At 40.6% G+C, this 23,798-nt stretch overlaps 1 protein-coding gene across 5 annotated transcripts in view; it reads left to right on the plus strand.

Moving 5' to 3' along the window:
• The first annotated feature begins 5,877 nt into the window (after positions 1-5,877).
• The window catches only part of hmg20b (high mobility group 20B), a 39,575-nt gene continuing 21,654 nt past the window's right edge, over positions 5,878-23,798 (plus strand). For 2 of the 5 annotated variants that reach the window (XM_073068152.1, XM_073068157.1), the window contains exons 1-8: positions 5,878-6,029; positions 8,980-9,031; positions 9,679-9,730; positions 15,799-15,943; positions 18,887-19,096; positions 19,756-19,876; positions 21,610-21,647; positions 23,023-23,101. In XM_073068152.1, coding sequence (XP_072924253.1) covers positions 9,693-9,730; positions 15,799-15,943; positions 18,887-19,096; positions 19,756-19,876; positions 21,610-21,647; positions 23,023-23,101 — 631 coding nt within the window. In that variant the 5' untranslated portion in view covers positions 5,878-6,029; positions 8,980-9,031; positions 9,679-9,692. Of the gene's footprint in view, positions 6,075-8,979; positions 9,032-9,678; positions 9,731-15,798; positions 15,944-18,886; positions 19,097-19,755; positions 19,877-21,609; positions 21,648-23,022; positions 23,102-23,798 lie in introns of all 5 variants that reach the window. The other 3 variants (XM_073068155.1, XM_073068153.1, XM_073068156.1) reach the window with 3 other exon arrangements.

Raw genomic sequence — 23,798 nt, forward strand, 5'->3', positions numbered from 1 at the left:
ACTGCGCGGCTGTGTGGTTAGAGGGAACAGTGGTGGTTGATAGCTTATATATTGTGTATTTAAAATTCAATTATTATATGTGTTAGGGAGTATTATGAAGTTACATGAATTTAAGCAAGATCTAGTCTTCAGTTCTTAATTTAAATTGTAAATTGCAATGAGAAAGTTGAAGGTAAAAGCACACACTGTTGCAAAAAATGTGCATGTCTGTGACGGGGTTCCTAATCTTTCTTTATGCCAGGAGCCTTATCATTAATCAAGGGGTTTGTGAACCCCAGGTAGGGAACTCCTGGACTAAGAGATATGGTTTGCAAAATGGTGGCCATGAGACTTTTGCGTATGCAACCATTCACATGTTAAGACAATGGGGTTGTGTTAATTGGCTTGCATCAATGCAGACAGCAATTATGGGTTTTAGTAACTTTCATCATTGTAAACAAGTTGAAGGAAGCTGACTGATATTACCACAAGGCTCTGTCAATAGTTGGACATCTGGCTGTCTGTCGTCTGTAGCTTTAGAATATCTGTGTTAATGAGTTTCTCCCAGCAATTGCGTTTGAACTCTCAGAGGGGTCTTGTGAATTACAATGTGTATCCACTGTAAAGTGGCACCTCAAAGGAACCATTTGTCAACCCAAAGTATTGAAGTAAGCAATGTCATTGTAATTAGTGAAATTGTATTGAATCACCTGCTGTTACCTTTGACTTAAAGGTATAAAAATGTGATGTACTTTTGAGTTTGTGGGACTCTACCGAGAGAGTATCCATAAGAATGTCTGTTTGTTGTGATGAATAAAGACTTTCATATCCACAACTCCACTTTCTCCAGAGACTTGGATTTGGATTTAAAGTGTTTGGCCACTAAGAAGTTCCACTTTTGGTGGATGGAGCGGTCATTGTAAATTGTCCTGTGATTAGACTAGGGTCAGACTGGGGGATTGCTGGACATTGCAGCTCATTGGGTCAGAAGGACCTGTTCCATGCTGTATTTCTAAAAATAAATAACATTTATTTCATGAAACTCTGGTCAGATATTTTTGCAATTATAGAATTGATTCAAGAATAGTTGTTTTTCATGATATTCTACCAAAGTTACAAAATTCAAAGTAAATTTTGTTATTAAACATCATATATATCACCACAGACAAACTTAGATTCATTTTCTTGTGGGCATACTCAACAAATCTACAGAATCTATAGTAACTATAACAGAATCAATGAATTGCTACCAAACTAGGGCTTTCAATCAGAGTGCAGAAGACAACAAACTGCAAAATAGAAAAAAATAAGCAAGGAATAGTGAGAACTTGAGATGAAGAGTCCTTGAAAGAGAATCCATTGGTTGTGGGAGCATTTCAGTGAAGTTGAGTGAACTTATCCCTTTGTTCAAGAGCCTGATGGTTGAGGGTAGTAACTGTTCCTGAAGCTGGTGGTGCGAGTCCTGAGGCTCTTGTACTTTCTTGTATTTCCTTTTTCCTGATGCCAGGACACCATTGAGCAGCAGCAGAACATTCTGGAACATATTAGTGTTGTTAAGAAGGTGTATGGTGTGATGGCCTTCTTCAACCGTGGGATTGAGTTCAAGAGCCATGAGGTAATGTTAAAGCAATATAAGACATCATATAGACCCCAATTGGAGGACAGTGTTCATTTCTGGTCACCTCACTAAAGAAAGAATGTGGATACTATAGAGAGAGTACAGAACAGATTTATAAGGATGTTGTCTGGATTGGAGAGCATGCCTTATGAGAATAGGTTGAGTGAACTTGGCCTTTTCTCCTTGTAGTGATGGAGGATGAGAGGTGACCTGATAGAGGTGTATAAGATGATGAGAGGCGTTGATCGTGTGGATAGTCAGAGGCTTTTTCCCAGAGCCAAAATGGCTAACTTTAGGGGCATAGTTTTAAGGTGCTTGGAAGTAGGTACAAGGGGAATGTCAGAGGTAAGTTTTTCACACAGAGAGTGGGGGTGGGTACATGGAATGCACTGCCAGCAACAGTGGTAGAGGCAGATACAATAGGGTCTTTTAAGAAACTCTTAGATAGGAACAAGGAACTTAGAAAAATAGAGGGCTATGCGCGAGGAAAACTCTAGGCAGTTTCTAGAGTAGGTTACATGGTTGGCACAACATTGTGGGCCAAAGGGCCTGTAATGTGCTGTCGATTTTGATGTTCTGTGTTCAAGTCAAGTCAAGTCAAGTTGCCTTTTATTGCCATTTTGACCATAACTGCTGGTACAGTACACAGTAAAAACGAGACGATGTTTTCCAGGACCATGGTGCTACATGAACAATACAAAAACTACACTGAACTACGTAAACCAACACAAAAACTACACTAGACTACAGACCTACCCAGGACTGCATAAAGTACACAGAACAGTGCAGGTATTACAATAAATAATAAACAAGACAATAGGCACAGCAGAGGGCAGTAGGTTGGTAGTCCGATGGCTTGGGTGAAAATCTTTTATATAAGTAAACAGCTGAATGGTGGCGTCCGGGATTCAGTCCGTTTCTGTACTCCTGCCGAGTATTTCGTTGCCACAGGTGTAGTCCAATTTAATGTCCATTGGAGAGCAGAATGGATGGGAGGGCCGGCCGGCTAGGGTTTGCTTTTTTCCTGGCACGGACTCATGCCCGCTCGCCTCACTTCCGCTTCCTCGCACATCGCTTACAACATCCCCAACTCCGGCCACCGGCATCAGGCGACTCCGAGGACTGCAGGGCGGATTCCCTCAACAAGCCGAGATTGCGCAATCTAACCAGCAGATTTTCATGAAGGTTTGTTTTTGGGCGATCTCTGTATGGTAGCAGTATCCGGTGATGGTAGATAGTCGCTCTGTTATCCATTGCCCTAAACCTTAATTGTGCCTTTGAAATTAAATTTTAATTTAAGATTAAATTTAAAAAACTAAATTAAAGTAGCACCAGATCCAGGGGAAAGTAAGCAGACTTGAAAAGCACAACCCCAAAGGCAGCAGCCTCCAGATTTCTCCCTGTACCAGCAAGGATTCAATCGGAGGATGGCACATGTGTGGTTGGAGAGAGAGTGTATGACATTCCTGCGACATTGGGACCAATTCTGAGAAGGCAGAACACGTGGAGGCTAAACCTCACTGGGACTGATACCTATCTCTATGCAGGTAGGTTTAGTGGTGCTTTTTGGAGGGTTGGACCAGACTGGTTGTGGAATGGAAAACTGAGCAAAGAATCCAAAGAGTGATAAACAGAAGTGGAAATGGAAGGTAGAAAATTAGTGAGATAACTTGAAAAGGAGATAAGCTCTATTTATTTATTCATTCATTCATTTGGAGATTCAGCATAGACTAGGCCCTCCGGCCCTTCAAACTATGGCACCCCAGCAATCCCCAATTCAACCCTAGTCTGATTACAATGGCCAATTAGCCTATCAACCTGTACATCTCTGGACTGTGGGAGGAAACCAGAGCACCTGGAGAAATCCCACATGTTCCACGAAGAGGAGATACAGATGACGTCAGAATTGAACACCAAACTTGGATACCCCGAGTGTCATGCTAACGGCTACGCTATAATGGCTTAGACAGGGTGTCAAAGATTACAGAGCGAAAGCTGAGAGGGATAATAAATCAACCATGATGGAACGGCAGAGCGGACTCAGCAGTCGAATGGCCCAATTCTGCTCCTATCTCTTATGCTCTAAGAAACTATAGATTCAAGTTTTTGGAACAAAATTATAAATTACGCAGTTTGTTAAAAGGTCATAAAGCATTGCAGGACAGAAACAAGCCCATCTAGTCCGTGCTGACCTCATTTTCCACCTAGTCCCGATGACCTGCACGTGGACCAAAGCTATCCACACCTTTCCCATCCATGTACCTATTCAAACTTCTCTGAAGCGTTACAATTAAAGTGACAGCTTGACCACACTTGCACTACCCTCTGAAAGAAGAAGTTCCCTCTCAGATTCTCCTTAAATATTTCTTATTTCATGTTAAATCTATGACCACTAGTTCGCGTCTCACCCAATCTAAGGGGAAAAACTGTATGCATTCACTATACCTATACCCCTCATTACTTTGTATGTAAGGCCATAAGCTATAGCAGCAGAATTAGGCCATTTGGCCCATCGAGTCTGCTCCACAATCGTGTGTGTGTGTGTGTGTGTGCGCGCGCGCGCGCCCTTAACTCCTGGTGGAGTTGTCGGGGCGCCATCATGACAAGCTTTTTGCACCAATCTTTTTGGTGATTGCTCATCGTACTGAAATCTGAGACCTGGCGGAGCACATCCCCCTCCAGGTTTTTTGGAGCTGGCTGGATTTGAACTCGGGTGCTTTTGCTCCGAAGTCCGGTGCTGATGCCACTACGCTACCAGCTGGCACCAGCCTATTTGCCATCAACGACATATGTACAGAAAGGGGCCAGCAACATCATGAAGGATCTCACCCACCCTGCTGATGGACTGTTTGTCCCACTCCCATTAGGAAGGAGGCTATGTAGCATCCACGCCAGGACCACCAGACTCAAAAACAGTTACTTTCCCCAAGCAGTAAGGCTGATCAACATTTCCACCTGCTAACCCACCCCTCCACACCCCCAATCACCTTTACTTTATCATTTCCTGTCAGAGTAACCTGATGTACAGACACTCCTGTGTGTGCCCAGCATCACTTTGTGGACATACAGTCAATCTATGGATATAAGCTATTTCATGTATTTTATTTATTGTGTTGAACAGCACAGAAGGGGTTAGATATTCTGAGGGCAGGAAAGCCAATAGCTTTAAACTGAGAAGGGAGAAGTTATAAGGGAGATGTGCGGGGTAAGTTTCCTTTATGTAAAGTGCTGTAGGTGCCTGAAACTGCAGCCAGGGTGGTGTGGATGGAGATGTAATACCAGGGTTAAAGACCTTTAGATGAACATATGAGCATGAATTTAGTGATTAGTAGGAGTGTCAAAGGGTGGAGGGAGAAGGTGTGAGAATGGGGTTGAGAGGGCAAATAAATCAACTATGTTTGAATGAGAGAGCAGACTAGGTTGGCTGAAAGGCCAAATTCTGCTCCTACGTGTTATGAAGGGAATGGATGGGTACGGATCATGTGCAGGCAAATGGAATTATTTGTTTATGTACATATTATGTACTTATTTATTGACACCATGGAACAGGCCCTTCCAGCCAAACGAGCCACACAGCCCAGCAACCTACGGCCCCAAACCCAGCCTAATCACAGGACATTTTACAATGACCAATTAACCTAGTAACACGTAGGCCTTTGGGCTGTGGGAGGAAACTGGAGCACGCGGAGGAAACCCACAACTTCACAAGGAGGACATACAAACACAGGATGTCAGAACTGAACTCCGACAGCCCGAGCTGCAATAGCGTCACGCCGTTAGGCTACCGTGGCACCAGGTTTCATTTGGCATCAGGAAGGGCACAGCCTTTGTGGGCCAAAGGGAGAATGTTCTATCGTGTACCATTGTCAACCCAAAACACTGACCACCACGCTGCTTCCACAGGTGCAGCTTGACCCAGAGTTCCTCCAGCAATTTGTTTATTTTCGCAATGGATTTAGAGGGCCTTGCAGAGACAGCTTCAGTGATTACTTGTGCAATGTCTGAGCTTCCTACCATGGCTGGGAGGGTGATCACAAACTTTGTGTTTTGCCACTCTTGAATTGCCCCACTAGTGGACGGGGAAACCACTCCTGCCTCATTTGCATGACGGCTTCCTATTGGCCCTACCTCCAACCTCACCTGATGGGAAGGCATAGCTAGTTTTTTTAAGTGATTGACACTCCAAAGATCCATTGACAATTGAGAGCCAACAAGAACGCTTTACATATGCAAATACTGGATGCCGCTTTGACCAATCGGCGCGGGGCTGGGCGTGTGCGTCCGGAAGTTGGCTTGGTTGAGGAGGAGTCAGCGTCTTACACAAGAGCAGGAGCGGCCGGCAGCTATTTGTATTTTTTGCGATTTGTTAAGGGAGGGGGGAATATCAGGTTATAATATTCTTGTTAACGGCGAGCAGTTTTTACTCACGCAGGTATTCGAACGATGCCAGATACGTAGGTGTTATTTAAGGGGCGAGGTGCGATAATTATACTCCACCGTATTGGGTCTGGGGTGCCGAGGAGGGAGCTGGTTGTTCGGAATGGCGCTGGTTAATTTTGCTTTGTTCGTGAAAATGGTATCTGAGGTTACCGGCGAGATGAGCGGCGGTAGGAAGGGTGAGGAGGAGGGAAGTTAACGGCCAAGTGAGTGTCCGCGCCGGGGAGACTGCGCATGCGCTCAAGGAGGGGGAAGCAGAGTTCAATTAAATCAGAATCAGGTTTATTATCACTGACTTCTGTCGTGAAATTTGTTGTTTTGCGGCAGCAGGAGCGTCCAGTCAGAAAATTACTATAAATTACAGCAGTAAATAGTGTAAAAGAGCCATAGCAAGGACCACTAACTCAGAAGCAGGTTTAATATCGCTGGCATATGTCGTGAAGTATACATACTAATTAAATAAGTTGTGCAAAAAAAAAAGTTAGTGAGGTAGTGTTTGTGGTTTCATTGTCCATTCAGAAAATGAGTAGCAGATGGGAAGAAGCTGTTCCTGAATCATTGATTGTGTGTCTTTGGGCCTCTGTACCTCCTTCCTGATGGTAGCAATGAGAAGAGGGCATGTCTTGGGTGATGGGGGTCCTTAATGATGGATGCTGCATTTTTGAGGCATCGCACCTTGAAGATGTTCTGGATGATGGGGAAGTTAGTGGTCATGATGGAGCTGGCTGAGTTTACAACTTTCTGCAGCTTATTTCAATCCTGTGTAGTTGCCCCCTCCCCATACCAGACAGTGATGAATCCAGTTACAATGCTCTCCTCGGTACATCTGTAGAAATATGCAGATATGTTGTAAAATCCATTGTTTTGCGCAGCAGTGAATTGTAAAGACCTAAAATTACTATAAATTTCATAAAAAGTGCAAAAGAGCCATAATAAGGTAGCGTTACTGCACCACTATCTCAGAATCAGGTTTAATATCATGGTAAATGTCACAAGATTTGTTTTGCACTAGCAGTGTAGTGCAATACATAATATTAGAAACTATAAATTACAATAACAGGTGTGTGTGTGTGCGTATATGCTGTTACATATAACAGTAGATGTCTGCATGGATTTTAGCAAGGTATTTGACAAGGTTCTGCATGGGTGGTTGGTCAAGAAGGCTAAGTTGCTTGGCGTTCAAGATGAGATTTGATTTAAATTGGATTAGACTGGCTTTGTGGGAGAATCCAGAGAGTAGTGGTAGATGGTTGCCTGTCTGACAGGAGGCCTGTGACTGGTTGTATACTGCAGGCATTGGTGCTGGATCTGTTGTTGTTTGCCATCTAAATCAACAATCTGGACAATAATGTGGTTAACTGAATCAGTAAATTTGCAGATGGCACCAAGATTTGGGATGTAATGGACAGTGAGGAAGACCATCAGCTTACAGATGGAAAAATGACAGATGAAATTTAATACAGACAAGTGTAAGGTGTTGAATTTTGTGGGGACCAACAAGGTTAGGTCTTGCACGGTAAGCAGTAGGAGTGCGATAGAACCAAGGGATCTGGGAATACAGGTACTTAATTCATTGAAAGTGGTGTCACAGGTCGATAGAGTGGTAAAGAAAGCTTTAGGTACATCGGCTTTCATAAATCAATGTATTAAGTACAGGAATTGGGATGTTATGTTGAAATTATATGAAATGTTGGTAAGGCCTAATTTGGAGTGTTCTGTACAATTTTAGTCACCTACCTACAGGAAGGATGTAAATAAGTTTGAAAGAGTGCAGAAAAAGTGAAAAGAATGTTGCCAGGACTTGAGGACCTTAGTTATAGGGAAAGATTGAATAGGTTAGGACTTTATTCCCTACAGTGTAGGAGAATGATGGGAGATTCAATGGAGGTATACAAAATTGAAGGATATAGTTAGGGTAAATGTAAGCAGGCTATTTCCACTGAGATTGAGTGGGGCAACCAGATGTCTTGGGTGAAGGGTGAATTGTTTAAGGGAAACATCTTCACTCAGAGGGTGGTGAGAGTGTAGAATGAGCTGCCAGCAGAAGTGGTGGATGCAGGCTCGATTTGAATGTTTAAGAGATGTTTGGATAGATACGTGAATGAGAAGAGGGTGGAGGGCCATGGTCCCAATACAGGTCGATGAGACTAGGCAGATTAATGTTCGGCATTGACTAGATAGGCTGAAGAGCCTATTTCTGTACTGTAATGGCGATGTTTAATGATGGATGCAGCCTTTTTGATGTATTGTCTTTTGAAGGTATTCTCGATCCGGGGAGGCTGGTGCCCATGATGGGGCTACCTGAGTTTACAGCTTTCTGCAGCTTTTTCTGATCCTGTGCAGTGCCCCTCCATATCAGACGGTGATGCAACCAGTTAGAATGCTCTCCATGCCAATAAACCTTAAATATGTTAGTGTGATTTCTTTGTTGTGAATGAAAATTGACAATACCGACGGAGAACCCAAGGGAGGGTCTGGAATTATGTTCCTGGGATCCATCCATGTTGCAGTTCTCCATAACACATCTGGTGCATCACAAAAAGACAGTGATACTAAACTTAATTTTGATTCTGAAGTCTTTTTTCCACAGATATTTCATGAATTTTCATTCCGTATGTGCTAATGTAAGCAAATATACACACCAGCTGAATATTGTAAAGTGAACTGACTGCACAAGTTTTGCAGAGCTGCCTTTGGGACTTTCAAAGTTTCAAAGTACATTTATTATCAGAGTATGTATGCAGTATACAACCCTGAAATTCATCTTCCCGCAGACAGCCATAAAACAAAGAAACACCAAGGAACCCATTCAAAGAAAAATATCGACTCCCAATGCGCAAAAAAAAAGTACCACTCGCGCAAGCGGCAGTGGGGGTGGTCATATTTCCAGATAGCAATCAGACAATGTGTTCAGTTCTAATAATTTCTCCTCCATATGTCTGCAGGAAGGCTGTCCTACAAGATGAAGCCTAACCTGTAAAAGAGAGAGTACATCTGGTAAGTTCTGCTCTTTGCTTCTGGTCTGTGTCTGTGGAAGCCTGTTGTAACAAGTCCTTTTGATTACCATGTGTATGCTCAATCTATACTTGTCACAAATTAATAAAACTGGGACAAAAATGCTTAGCATACCTGATGGATAACTAGCTTTGCCTTAGTAACTGAAAAGACCATAAGGCATAGTAGTAGAATTAGGCCATTTAGCCCATCAGGTCTGCTTCTTCATTCCATCATGGCCGTGTTATTATCACTCTCAACCCTATTCTTCTGCCTTCTTCCTGTAACCTTAGGCACCCTTACTAATCAAGAACCTATCAACCTCTGCTTTAAAATTACTCGGTAACTTGGCCTCCACAGGTGTCTGTGGCAAGGAATTCCACAGATTGACAACCCTCTAGCTAAAGAAATACTTCTCATCTCTGTTTTAAATGGATATCCCTCTATTCTGAGGCTGTGCCCTCAGGTCCCAGACTCCCCTAATACTGGAAGCATCCACTCTATCTAGGCCTTTCAATATTTGATATACAGTAAGAGGGTGAAAATGGATTTTTGTAATATATTTCTAATTAGATTTTGTATTTTATTACTGATGAATACAATCATGATGTATAGGTGTTTTAATATTTAAATTTCTTAAATTATCATAGATTCTCCTATTACAATGTCGCAAAATAATAAAGAATCTGTAGTTATGGCTGGGTAAGTAGATTGTATGCTGTTTTAATTCTTTAAAACCTAGTTTATATGTTGAAATGTTTTGCAGAAATAAGAACATTTTTTTGACTTTGCATCTTCTGTCAATTAAATTATTCCATTTTGTATTGTGCCGTTTTAACAGAAGAAAGATTCTCAAATGCATGCAAAAACATTTTTAGAAATGTTGCAGACTTAAGAGAAAACATGAAATGACTGAGTGATTTTTTTTTCCATCTCTTTTCTCAACTGTCAAATAATCCTAAAGATGGTTTAAATTAGTAAGAATAAGAAACATGAAACTGAAAGGGGAAGAGTGTTATAGATGTAGAATAGTGCGTGGGCAGAACTCTAGGGATGGATTTCAAAACAGTCAAATGCAAAGTCATCCATTTTTGACAGTAAAAATGACATTTGCAAGAAAAGGCTTGTGAACCCTTTGCAATTACCTGGTTTTCTTCATTAATTACTCAGAATCAGAAGGATCAAAATCAGAATCAGGTTTATTATTGGCCAAAATAAATTTACGGTATTAAGTATATTGAATAGATTTAAATTGTGCAAAAAACAGAAATAATGTATATTAAAAAGTGAGGTAGTGTTCACGGGTTCAATGTTCATTTAGGAATCGGATGGCAGAGGGGAAGAAGCTGTTTCTGAATTGTTGAGTGTGTGCCTTCAGGCTTCTGTACCTCCTACCTGATGGTAACAGTGAGAAAAGGGCATGCCCTGGGTGCTGGAGGTCCTTAATAGTGGATGCTACCTTTCTGAGAGACACCACCCCTTGAAAATGCACTGGGTCCTTTGTAGGCTGGTACCCAAGATGGAGCCGACTAAATTTACAGCCCTCTGCAGCTTCTTTCGGTCCTGTGCAGTAGCCACCCCCCCCCCCCCCCCCCCCCAATTGCCACACAGTGATGCAGCCTGTTAAAATGCTCTCCACTGTATGTCTGCAGGAGTTTTTGAGTGTATTTGTTGACATACCAAATCTCTTCAAACTCCTAATGAAGTATAACTGCTGTCTTGCCTTCTTTATAACTGCATCGATACATTGGGGCCTCAGAGATCTTGACAGCCAAGAACTTGAAACTGCTCACTCTCTCCACTTCTGATCCCTCTATGAGTATTGGTATGTGTTCCTTCATCTTACCCTTCCTGAAGTCCACAATCAGCTCTTTTTGTCTTGAGTTGAGTGCAAGGTTGTTGCTGCCACACCACTCCACAAGTTGGCATATCTCGCTCCTGTACGCCCTCTCGTCACCACCTGAGATTATATCAACAATGGTTGTATTGTCAGCAAATTTGTGGATGGTATTTGAATTATGCCTAGCCACACTGTTGTGTATACAGAGAGTGGAGCAGTGAGCTAAGCACATACCCCTGAGGTGCACCACTTTTGGATCGTCAGCGAGGAGGATATGTTATCACCAATTCACACAGACTGTTGGTTTCCATAGATGCTGTCTGGCCTGCTGAGTTCCTCCAGCATTTTGTGTGTGTTGCGTAAATTAACATGGCTGGATTACCACCAATATTGTGTTAGTGGTTTGCAAAATACGTGTGCATATTTGTGGGACTACCCGAAGATTGTAAAATTCTTATTTTGGATAACTGTTCAGCTCACCCCAAAGCTGAACTCCTGTGTAAGAATAAGTTTTTACAGTATTTACCACCAAACTGTATGTCACTTATCCAACCCCAAGACCAAGGAGTACTGCACTCTAAAGGCCAAACATCCCTCATTTTTCATGGAACATCTGTTAGATACAGATACTGGCAATTCTGTACAGACATTTATTAAAGAATTTAACATGAAGGGTGTTCATTGCTCGAAGGTGGGAGAAGTAGAACCTTCAACACTAAAGAATAGCTGGCATAAGTTGTGGCTTGCCTTGATGCTGGATAATGCATCTGAAGAAAAGCTTTATGATTTTGCAGGATATCATGTACCAAAGGAGAAATTAGTTGTTTATGATTTGCTTGTGAATGCAAAAAGTGTAACAGGAGCTGCTTTCAAAGATATAGCAAGTAACCTTGATGAAGAAAATCTACATGAGTGAATGATTGTCAATGATGAAACACCTGTTGTGCATCACCTTATGGTCCTGGAAATTATAGACTGTTATGAATGCTGATTAAAAACATTGCAAGTGATAAAGATGGCAGTGAGGATGATAAAACTAAAAGATTTACTATTGACAAGTTAATTGAGTTGTTGGGTGATTTAATCAAAGGGTTAGAGAAATGTAATTTCGTGACAGAACAAGAGCTAATGAAATTTTATTTGATGCAAGAAAAATTGCACAGGGAGAGGCTTAACATTTGAGTAATCCTGTGTATATATTGTTTGATTACACATTCTTGTTCGAGCTTCAGTTAGGAACAGTTTTTGAAAGTTTTCTTGTAAGATTTCACGAACCAAAAGATCTCTCAGTGCTTCAGTAAGCCCATCCTTGAACTGATGATGCTCAGACAATCTCTAAAATTTGGCCACGCACACTGAAATAGACTCCCTCCTTTTTGATTCCACTTATAAAACCTAAAGTGTTCTGCAGTCAACAATGGTGTTGGTTCTAAATGTTCCTGCGTGACTTTCAAAATATCAGCAAAGCTCATTTCGGATGGTTTAATTTAGGGGTCACCGACCTTTTTTGCACCGCGGACCGGTTTAATATTGACAATATTCTTGCGGACCGGCCGATGGGGGCGGGGGAGGGGGGCGGTGTGGGTGTTGATCACAACTGGAATATCGGTGATAAGTCAACTATAAGTCACTTATAAATGGCTAATACACTCAATTCCATTTCTCTCACACACACCGCATATTTTCCTCGCATGAATATAGTGATAAGTCAATTATAACTAAATTAAGTTGATAGCATCATAACATTTTAAGTAACGTTTGGATATTAAACATACAGCGCATATTTTCCTTGTATGAACATATAAAATCATTGTAACACACCAGTGAGAGGACAAGGTAAGGGCCGGAGGTCCCCGTACCGGGGCCGCGGTGGTCGCAGTCCGGAGAGAGCGACCGACCAAGCGAGGAATGCAACAGGACGCGTGCCAGCCTCCCTTTTAGGTAGGTAGGATCTATCGGCTGACAAAAGTTTGGCTCAAGGGATGACTTTCAGTAGGTCGTTGCGAGGTAGCTGCTGTGCTACTTATGAAACCCTGAGCCTGAGTTAGGTCGTCTGCGAATATTTTAGCACCGGGATCCCCTGAACATTTGGTGTGCTAAACAGGTTTAGAGGCAGCACCCATTTGTCCACGCTCCAGGCCAGTAGCAACGGCACTTCTTGCCGGCTGATTACCTGACACCAACCAGTGATCCCTGGCGCTAGGGTATCACTTCATTGAAGCGACTGACGACCTCGCGTGCATTCAAGTTCAATAGTAGGCATGACGGAATGAGAAAAGGTGCAGCTGACTCATAACGTTTCATATCGTTTCCTTGCGGCCCGGTAGCAATGCTTTGGGGCCCAGTAATGGTCCAAGGCCCGGTGGTTGGGGACCACTGGTTTAATTGAAGCAGTTAAACGTTGAACCTATGCTAAATGTTCCTGCATGACTTTCAGAATATCAGCAAAGCTCATTTTGGATGGCTTAATTGGAGCAGTTAAACACTGAACCTAATGCACTCAGCAAAACTTCTGCTTGTTTTCTTTGGCTTCAAAATGCTGTTCAATCTGTTCTGTAATTAAAACCAAGTTATCTGTTGTGTAATCAAATGTGTCAATGTAACCAGCCGCTTCTGTTTTTTTAAATGATTATCACCTTCTCATACTCACTGTTTATGAACTCTGAAATCTTATGTTTTCTGCCTTTTTTTTTAACTCTGCAGTCCTTGCAGCTGCTGGGTGTGTACGTACGTGCGTGCGTGTGAGAGAGATAGTTAGTTAGTTATAACTTATTGCAAAAAAAAAAGATAGTGTCCAGGATTCATTGACCATTCAGAAATCTGATGATGGAGGGGAAGAAGTTGTTCTTGAAATGTCTCTGCTCCTGTACTTCCCTGATGGTAGCAATGAGAAGAGAGTATGTCCTTAATGATGGATGCCATCTTTTTGAGGCATCTCCTTTTGAAAGTGTCCTCGATGCTGGGGGTGCTAGTGCCCATGATGGAACTGAGTTTACAACTTGTGTGGCTTCTTTTGATTCTGTGCAGTGGCCCCTCCATACCAGTCGGTGATGCGATGCGATCATTACCAGGTTTAAAACCTCAGTGTCCTCCAAACATGACCTCTTGTGCACACCAGAACCACTTCACTCTACCATCAATGGGCTACTGTGGCCCATTATCAAATGGCTCATTTATGTGGTTATAGATAAGTTTGCACAGAAATATGTTGATCATGAATGAGATACTGCAAAACCAACTATCTGCTGACTTGCAGACCCTCAGAATGGTGAGCAAAAATGCTGAACAGACAGGGCAGAACTATATTTCCAGTTTTGTTACTTTATCTTGTAAAGTGGGTGAAGACTCAACAGAGCAGCTTTAAAGGCTCATGGAGGTGTGTGGAAGGGCAACTACCGGTAAATGAGTTGCATGATAAAACAAAAAGTGAACAAATTGGTCTAATGTAGTTCTGTCCAAATTTCAGTAGCAACAATGAGCATTAGATGCTAGCAGAGGCAATGGGGGAGCTCCATACCTCAAGTCCTTGTTGTTAGAAGTCAGTACCAGCCTACTGGAGATTGTGGAAGGAGAGTTTTGCCACATTGCAGCCTTTCTGGACCTTGTAGCCACTTCAAAATTCAAAAGTTCCAAGTAAAATTTATTATCACAGAATACATACATGTCACCACATACAACCCTGTGATTCTTTTTCCTGTGGGCATACTTAGCAAATCTATAGAACAGTTACTATAAATAGGATCAATGAACAAAAAACTGAAAATGCAAATATACATAAATAACAATGACCAATGAGCATGAAATAACAAGATAAAGAGTCCTTAAAGTGAGACCATCAATTGTGGGAATACTGGAAGTAGAACGAATGCAGTTATACCTGCTTGTTCACGAGCCTGATGGTTGAGGGGTAGTAATTGTTCTTGAACCTGGTGGTGTGAATCCTGAGACACTTGTACCTACCTGAGGGCAGCAGCAAGAAAAGAGCATGGACTGGGTGGTGAGGACCTTTGGATGCTGCTTTCTCACGGCAGTGTTTCATGTAGATGTGCTTAGTGGTTGGGAGGGTTTTACCTGTGATGTACTGGGCTGAATTCAATGCCTTTTTTACTTATTTTTTTTTCTAGGGCAACATAAAAAAAGTGCTGGAAGAACTCAGCAAGTCAGACATCATCTATGTAGTCAGAGTTTTGAATGGAGACCTTTCATCAGGACTGAAACGTTGACTGTTTATTCCACTCTGTAACTGTTGCCTGACTGGCTGAGTTCCTCTAGCATTTTGTGTGCATTGCTCTCGATTTCTACCATGTGTAGAATCTCTTGTGCTTCTGGTATGGCTCTGTTTAACCAGGTGGAGGAGGAGGATAATGGCAAGCCATGTAGCACAAGATGCAGTCAAGGGGGCTTCTTATAGCTGCATGTGTGGAATCTGGGTTCAGTACCATCCATTCCTTGGCGTAAGTGCCAAAATGCTGATTACAAATCTGTTCAGCGTTGAACTGTTAACTTAAGATCTAAAATTGTACACAGCATTTACTTTTTTAAAATTCCTTTGAATTTGTACATTTTTGGCCTTGGTGCAAAACTAACAAGTTTAAAGAGAAATTTTACCTTGTGAACACAAGATTCTGCAGAGACTGGAAATCCAAAGTAACACACATAGTGTTGGGAGAACTCAGCGGGTCAGGTAGCATCTATGGAAAGCATCCATATATATATATATAGCATTTATGGGAAGTTTCCATAGATTTCTGCCAAACCTGCTGAGTTCCTGTAGCATTTTGGAAATGATACCTTGTGTTTGTTTCAATCGTGCATAAAAATGCTATTGACGGCCTTGAATACAATTTGTTGCAGTGTGAGATATGTAGTGTGCTGTGTTTCTTTTGCTGTTAACTAATACATTTATTTTCTGTTTATATTTAACCTATAGGACCCTAGCCTCTAAATCTTTCAATCACAATGGAGTGTTGCAGACGGTTATTAAGCAAGAAGTTATAGAGAGTTCCAAAAGTCAGCCATCTCACAAGCAATCTGACAGAAATGTAGCTGGAGCTGGTAATACTGGGGAAGAAGAAGTAAGTAGATGATAAGTGAACTGATATTTTTCAGAAGGCTGAAATTTGTTTATTGTGTGTCAGTATTTTGTCTGAATGTACATTATTGTCATGTAGTAGCTATTAACAGTCTTGCATGCAAGGTCTGGAGACTTTTCATAGCTTAAACCTACATGATTAATTGTATTGTATCAAATGCAATTTCTCTTTGGTGACCTGAACACCAAGTAAATTCAAGATTCAAAGTTTCAGGATTGTTTAACATCATTTCTAGAATACACGTGTGAAGGAGAATGAAATAATTGTACTCCGTATCTGCAGCACAAAAAAATACACAATAAAATAAAGAACACAATGATTTTTAAAAAACATAGTAGATCTAAATGCAGTACTGTGCGGAAGACTTGGGCACATGTACAGCTAGGGAGCCTAAGACTTTTGCACAGTATTGTAAGCAGTTTTTTTTAATATAATTTCTTGCTTGGATTAATTTTGATTTGATTTGAAGCACAAGATGGAAATTCAACCATTTCCATCTTCTCTATATTTGCTCTTGAATCAGTAATATTTGTGAATCATACTTTTGTTAATTTCGGTAAGCTTTTAGTAGATACAGTGCAATAAAGTGTGGAAAGGCTGAGCAATGATGGCTTCATCTCTTTCATTCTTCAAAATGGGAAAAGTCATTGAAAGAAAAAAAAATACTCATGAGGTGTGACAAGATGGATACAGGTGTGATGTTTCCTCTGTCCGTGTTTTATATCAGGAGCCATACATAATATCATAAGGGCTTGGCTGTTCCGTAAACCTGAGATAGAAACCCACCTTTCTCAGGCTTCGTATGTCTAGGGTGTATACGACTTTGATCCCACCAAACCCATGAGATTGGGATGAGTTGCCCACCCAAGTCTCAGTTTGTGTGAATGCTGTATGATTTACTGTCCCCCTGCAATCACCCATCAGCAAGAAATAACAGATCATACACTGCATACAATTATATAGAAAGTATATTTATGAACGTTAACCAAAGTTAACCAATGTTTTAAACCTTTAAGGAAAACAAAGGAGAAATAAACAAAAAGAGCCCAATGTAATTAAATAGTCAAATGTGCGCATAAGTTGGAGCTCACCTTGAAGTTGTCTGTAACTCATGCGCTGGACCCTCGGTCAGCATGAAAGCACACACCACCTTCCGAATGTCGCTCGAAATCCATCTCAAACAAATGGGAGTACTTCTTCCTTGAAACCATTCATCTGTACAAAGCACCTTGTGAAGATACATTAATATAAAGACCTTGACCCACATCAATGTTCGTCACAAGTACCTCTCTGCCCAACATTCTCTAGAAGCTTCTCCCATTTCCACCATCCTGATTGGCTAACACCACATTCCTAAGTTGAACAACAAAGCTCAAACAAGCTGAAAGCAGAACAGACTGCTGTTACAGAACTGCTAAAGTACCTAGGGCATAGCAGTGAAAAAACTTAACCAAGGCATTACATTGATAATATATTCCTGTAACTTGTCCCTGTAGTTCTGTTATTCTTTGCTGTATTCCTTTTTGTGGTGTGGGAACTGTGGGCAAAGCTGGCAACTGTTGTCCATCTATAACTGCCCTGAACAATGGCTAGGTGAGCCCTGTGAAAGAGAAAACACTGCTGTGGGCTAGACAAGTGAGGATGGCAGATTTTCTTCCCAGAGGACATTTTGTGATCCTGGTTGTGGAAGGGACAATGCTGTATTGTGGGGTATAGAATTGTTATTTTTCTCATATTTTCCTTGTAGTTTAACTTTACAATGTTTGCTTGTACTTTTATATAATCACCAATATACCTGTTATTGTTCAATGAATAGTTTTTAGTAATTACAATTTAGTTGCTTCTGTATGTTTGTCAAAACTTATTTTTCTGTGGCAGGTATCACACTGCTTGATCTGGCTAATTTATAGATTAATTGTCATTGGAATTGTGTTATCTCTAGTCTGGGTATGAGGCAACCACAACTTTTTTTTTGTTCTTCATTCTTGTAACACTTAATAAAACAGCCAAAATAAACAAGATTTGTGCCTGATTCCAGGCCTTGGGAGTTCCAGTCTCATAACATAATCACAGAGCTCTTGACATTGTTGACCCAGATCTCAGGAGTTCGAGTCTCATAACTTCATCACAGAGCTCTTGGCATTGTTGACCCAGGTCTCAGGATTTCCAGTCTCATAATGCCATCACAGGGTTGCCACTATGCTCTCAGTTGGTGTGCTTTCAGTTCTTTATGGTTCCAAGTTATTTTTTAGGTGTGCATGGGGAATCCACTAGTCAACAGTGAATGTGGTAGTCTGCGCAATGTGATAATTGCCCTTTTCATTAAAAAGAAACTGAGACCAGCAGAAATAAAAGGTTAAAGTGACGCAGTCTGAAGATGTAAAATTCTCATTCACTCAGGTCCATCTAATTGGGTTTCATAGAGGGCTGTTGGGACAATTAATGTCCAAGCGTAAATGGCCTTATTAGAGGCCATTTGCAAAATCCAACCAATAACTAAGACATTGGTAGAGCATGTCAGTTATTTTGCAAACCTCTTTGGTAAGCAAGAAGTATTAATTTTTCTTCCCAAAGTGTTGTAGCCTGAATGGAGTTTCTAAGTAGTCACACTACTTATTGTCAAATGTCGTACTCCATACAATATATAATCTGTATACCTTTCATAAAGCGAAGGTTAAGCTTGTATCTACGAACTTGATGCATTCCTGTAATCATTCCAGTGTCAGGAAAAATATATAATCAATTATTTTTTTCTTGAAATGAGTTCTTTAATTTGCCTGAATTGCTCTTAGTATATGTTAAGAGGTGTGTCGTATGGTTGAGTTTTGATAGATATGATCTCTTCCTGTTAGGGATACAGTCCACAATTCTGTCTGAATATCTATATTGATTTTGTATTAATCATTTAATTTTATCGTTTAACAGCAACGTGTAGTGAAGAAGCGGGGGTGGCCAAAAGGAAAGAAAAGGAAGAAGGTTTTGCCCAATGGTCCTAAAGCACCAGTAACTGGGTATGTCCGGTTTCTCAATGAGCGTCGAGAGCAAATTCGTATGCAACACCCAGACCTGCCATTCCCAGAAATCACCCGCATGCTCGGGAATGAATGGAGCAAGCTTCCTGTTTTGGAAAAACAGGTATGTGCATTGTCTTTACATATATACTGTAATTGAGGCCTTCTGTTGTGGAACAACAGATATGTGCATTTTAAATACACATACACTGTAATTGAGGTCTCCTACTTTGGGAAAACCGATATGTGCATTGTAATTGCGTATGCACTATAGTGGAGTATAAGTGTATAGTATATACACTTCTGATGTAAATTGATGAGAGAACTTAAATCAAGTCCAAGTTCAAGTTTATTGTCATTTGACTGTACATATATACAACCAAACAAAACAACGTTCCTCTGGACCACAGTACATCCACAAATCATATATCATACACAGCACATCAATTTCACATGAAGTCAGTTTTATCTACTTCAGTTTCAGGATGTAAAGAATACATTTAAAAACTTAGAAATTTAATTATACAAATTTGTAATAAAGAAGTCACCACTGCTGCTGTCATTTGTTAATCAAAAAGCAACTGTTAGTTCTGCTAAACACCAGAAACACATCGCAACTATAAATTTCAGCACCAGGCAGAAAGCTCTGTAAATGCCTATTGGTTCCTGGTGAGTAGAGCAGAGTCAAAACAAATTAACTGTGGCCTTTAGTTTCTTGTGTATGTTATTAGCATGCTTTTTATTTGCCATGATAGTTACAAATTTCTATTTCTTCTGTTTCAGCGTTACCTGGATGAAGCAGAAAAAGACAAGCAACAATATCTGAAAGAACTTAAAGAATTTCAGCAAACTGAGGCATATAAAATGAGTGCACAGAAAATCCAGGAGAAAAAACTAAAGAAAGGTAGGATTCCGGATGGGAATAGTGCAATCAAGCAGCATTACTAAAATGTCTTTAAATTCGGCTATCAATATTCTTGAAGTTATTAAACCTTTCAAGATTTTGCTTATGCTTCTTCATTGAGTAGCTCCCCTTGCAACTTCTGATCCAACAGGAGCAGGGTAAACTGGCTGCTATTACATTTTAACTGTCTTGAAACTGTAATTTTTCTCTTGAGATGTTGGTTTAATTTGTGGTTTTTGATGTTTTCAAATCCAAGGTTCTTTTGGAAGTCAAGAAAGTGGTACGAAACTTGTTGCTTCACGTTTGTTTTATTGAGTGCTAATAGAACAAAGAATTGGAAACGTAGAGTTGCAAAATAGTAGCTAAGAATGAATAAGGAAAAAAACTAAAAAGAAAAAGATGGCATGCCAATGTGTTTAGCCCTTCTTATACCCCAGATAAACAGACATTTCATTCGGATTTGTAGATAAGAGCTAACCAATCAGATAGTTCCTATTCAAATAATGTGATATCAAGAAGCTTCCAGAAAGAGACAGAACTGTAGCACTAGGCAACACATTGAACAATTGCATATACATGCTGTGACTACTTGGATACATGTGTACATAGGTAATTATATAAAATACAAGCAGGCATAATTTGCTAAACTGCAAAAGAAAATAACAATTATACAGTCTAATTTAATAGTTACATAAATGTAAATCTGACAAAACATAAGAATCTTGACAAATAAGCGTACTTTCTCTTTAATATTGCAGTAACATCCTATGTTATGAACAGACAGTCTCTTCCCTTTATTAATGTTAAGGTAGCTGCAAGTATGTGGAAATATGAACTTGTTTGTTCATTTACTGCATGAAATGTTGCAACCTTTGTAAGTGGAGTTAGTTGAAAATCATTGATTTGAGGTGAACTTCAGTGAACCGTAGAGTAAAAGAAAGCATTGTTTTATTTACAGGCATATTTCTGCACTGCCACCCTGTAAAGTCTTTGACCGAGCTGCCTGGCTTTGATTTTAAACTTTCTCATGTCTTTTTTCAAATCCCGGGCCACCAGTCTTCGGTGAATGGTACACCCTTCCATTTCTGGTTCTTTCACATTTTGGCTGCCAAATCTTCAAATTCAAGTTTATTGTCGTCTGCCTGTACATGCATATTGCACACAGCACATAATATTTTGATTTTATCACAAATAAGTTAATAAAATATAATTCAAAATGCATGTAGTGCACAGCACAGGTAAACAGCTCGCTGTCCTAGTGACGAGACCTCAATGGTGGCAGGATATTCATTAGTCTTGCGTCCTGAGAAAAGAAGCTTTTACATAGTCTGGCAGTCCTAGTCCTGATGCTTCTGTGCCTCCTTCCTGGTGGTGGTAGGTCAAAGTGATTGTGGGACGGGTGGTAGGGATCCTCCACAGTGCTGAGGCACTTCATCTACAATACTCCTGGAAAGCATTACAAATAAGGGGGAGGGAGACCCCAGTGATCTTCTCGGCTGTTTTTGCTACCAGTTACCTAGACTCTATGCTATAGAATTCCTCATAATATTTTTCTACCTCTACTCCTTTTTGTTGTGGCTTGAATCTTACCTTGACCAGGCTTGGTTGACTTATTCTGGCATCTTGTATTTGACAACGTTGCTGTAATGCATGTTGGACTTTAAGGATGTAGTGCAAATTGTTATGTGGCCTCTAAAAGAGAACTGATTTTTCTTTTAATTTTATAATTTCAGAAGAATTGTGGTCGGGTGTTAGTGGACCAGTCCCAAAGGTGAGCTATGCAAATTTTGAACTGAAACAGTATAAAGTTCTACTTCTATGTTGGGCCAGTTCTTGTTGGAGCAACAAGTCCCTGACATACATCCTTGAGTTAGGCAACAAATCTGGACAATAGCCAGGCCTTGGGAATCATCCTACATAAGCCCACTCATGGAACACCCCTGAGAGGCTGTAGCAGAAATCTGAGCACCACAGTAGCGCAGCAATTCATGCGACAGTTACAGCTCAGAGTGTCAGAATTCAGAGTTCAATCCCAGTGTCCTCTTTAAGGAGTCCCTGTACATTTCCACCATGGAATGTGTGAGTTTTCTCCGGGTGCTGAGGTTTCTTCCCACAGTCCAAAACCTACAGGGTAGGTTAATTAGTCATTGTAAATTGTCACATGATTAGGTTAGGATTAAATCGGGGGTTACAGGGCAGTGTAGCTCGAAGGGCTATTCTGTGTATTTTTAAATAAATTGGGCAAGGCCAAAGGTTGCTTTTTTCAAATCAGTATTAAATATCTCTGACATCAATTTAATAATGCTTAAATATCTTAAATTCCTTAAATGTTTTAAAGCTAGTTAAAACATACACTTGGAAATGTCAAAGTAAAATAATTTAAAACAACTAAATTGTCATCCCTATTATCTGTCGATCACTGAAATCCACAAAGCCTTAGGTTTTGTGCTGTTTTCTCCCACTGCCTCTTCAGAAAAAAACCTATGTGGCATCAGTAGTAATTATTTTTTTAAACGAGTGTAATGGAGACCTAATGTTAGACTGAGTTTTCAGTCCAGATGATGAGTCTTGATTCAAAGGGCCTCCATAACTGTAGCCGGCTTGCTGTGTTTCTCCAGCAGTTCGTGTGTCGCTCTAGGTTTTAGCATCTACAGTCTTGGCCCATCACCGGCTTAAGACTCATTTTCCAGTTAATTGACTGTGTGGTAGTTTGGTATTGTACAATCATAAGACGTAGGAGCAGAATTAGGTAATTTGGTCCATTGAATCTGCTCCATCATTCCATATCAGCTGCTTTATTATCCTTCTCAACCCCATTTTACTCCCTTCTCCCCAAAACTTTTAACACCCTGACTAATCAACCTCCACTTTAAATACACCCAGTAACTTGGCCTCTACAGCTGTCGGTGGTAATAAAATCCACAGTTTCATCAACCTCTAGCTAAAGAAATTTCTCCTCATCTCTGTTCTGAAGGGATTCTCAACAGAGGTTGAGACTGTGCCCTCTGGCTCTAGACTCTTCCACAATAGGAAACATCCTTTGCACATCCACTCTATCTAGTCTTTCAATTTGTGATGTTAAATGTATATAAAATATCAATAAAATTCAGATTGCTAGAAATGGTTTGTCTGTTTTTGTCGTTCAGATCACTGATGATGCACCAGACAGGGTTTCCATGTTTGAGACCCCAATTTTTACAGAAGAGTTCCTTGACCAGACCAAAGGTATTTTAAGACAAAATGACTTTTTGAATCCTGCTATCTCTTGGAAATCTAATTCTGCTTGGAGTTTAGCCTCATTGATACTGAGGCACGCAAGCCAAGATGACCCTAAGAATGGTCCAGTCTCTGCCATGGTATTGAGATATTTCTGGGAAGTTTGCATATTAGTCAAGATAGCAGAACCTAAAGCAATGACAAGTTGTAACCATTAATGATAATTATTAGTTCTTAAAAATAGAATATTCAACATTTAATTTGAGCATAGTGTTTTAGAAAGCAGCTAATTAAGACCATAAGATACAGGAGCAGACTTTGGCCAGTTGGCCCATGGAGTCTGCTCAGCCAATTCATCATGGCCGATCCAATTTTCCTCTCAGCCCCAATCTCCTGTCTTCTCCCTGTATCCCTTCTTGCCCTGGCCAATCAATAATCTATTAACCTCTACCTTAAATATACATAGACTTGGCCTCCACGGCTGTCTGTGGCAAAGAATTCTACAGATTCACCACCCTCTGGCTAAAGAAATTCGTCCTTATCTCCATTCTAAAAGGATGCCCCTCTATTCTGAAGCTGTGTCCTCTGGTCTTACACCATAGGAAACATCCTCTCCACATCCATTTTAGCAAGGCCTTTCACCATTTTTTAAGGTTTCAATGAGGTCACCCCTCATTCTTCTGAATTCTAATGAATACAGGCCCAG

This window comes from Hemitrygon akajei, chromosome 16 (assembly GCF_048418815.1).
Source record: "Hemitrygon akajei chromosome 16, sHemAka1.3, whole genome shotgun sequence".
Taxonomy (NCBI): Eukaryota; Metazoa; Chordata; class Chondrichthyes; order Myliobatiformes; family Dasyatidae; genus Hemitrygon; species Hemitrygon akajei.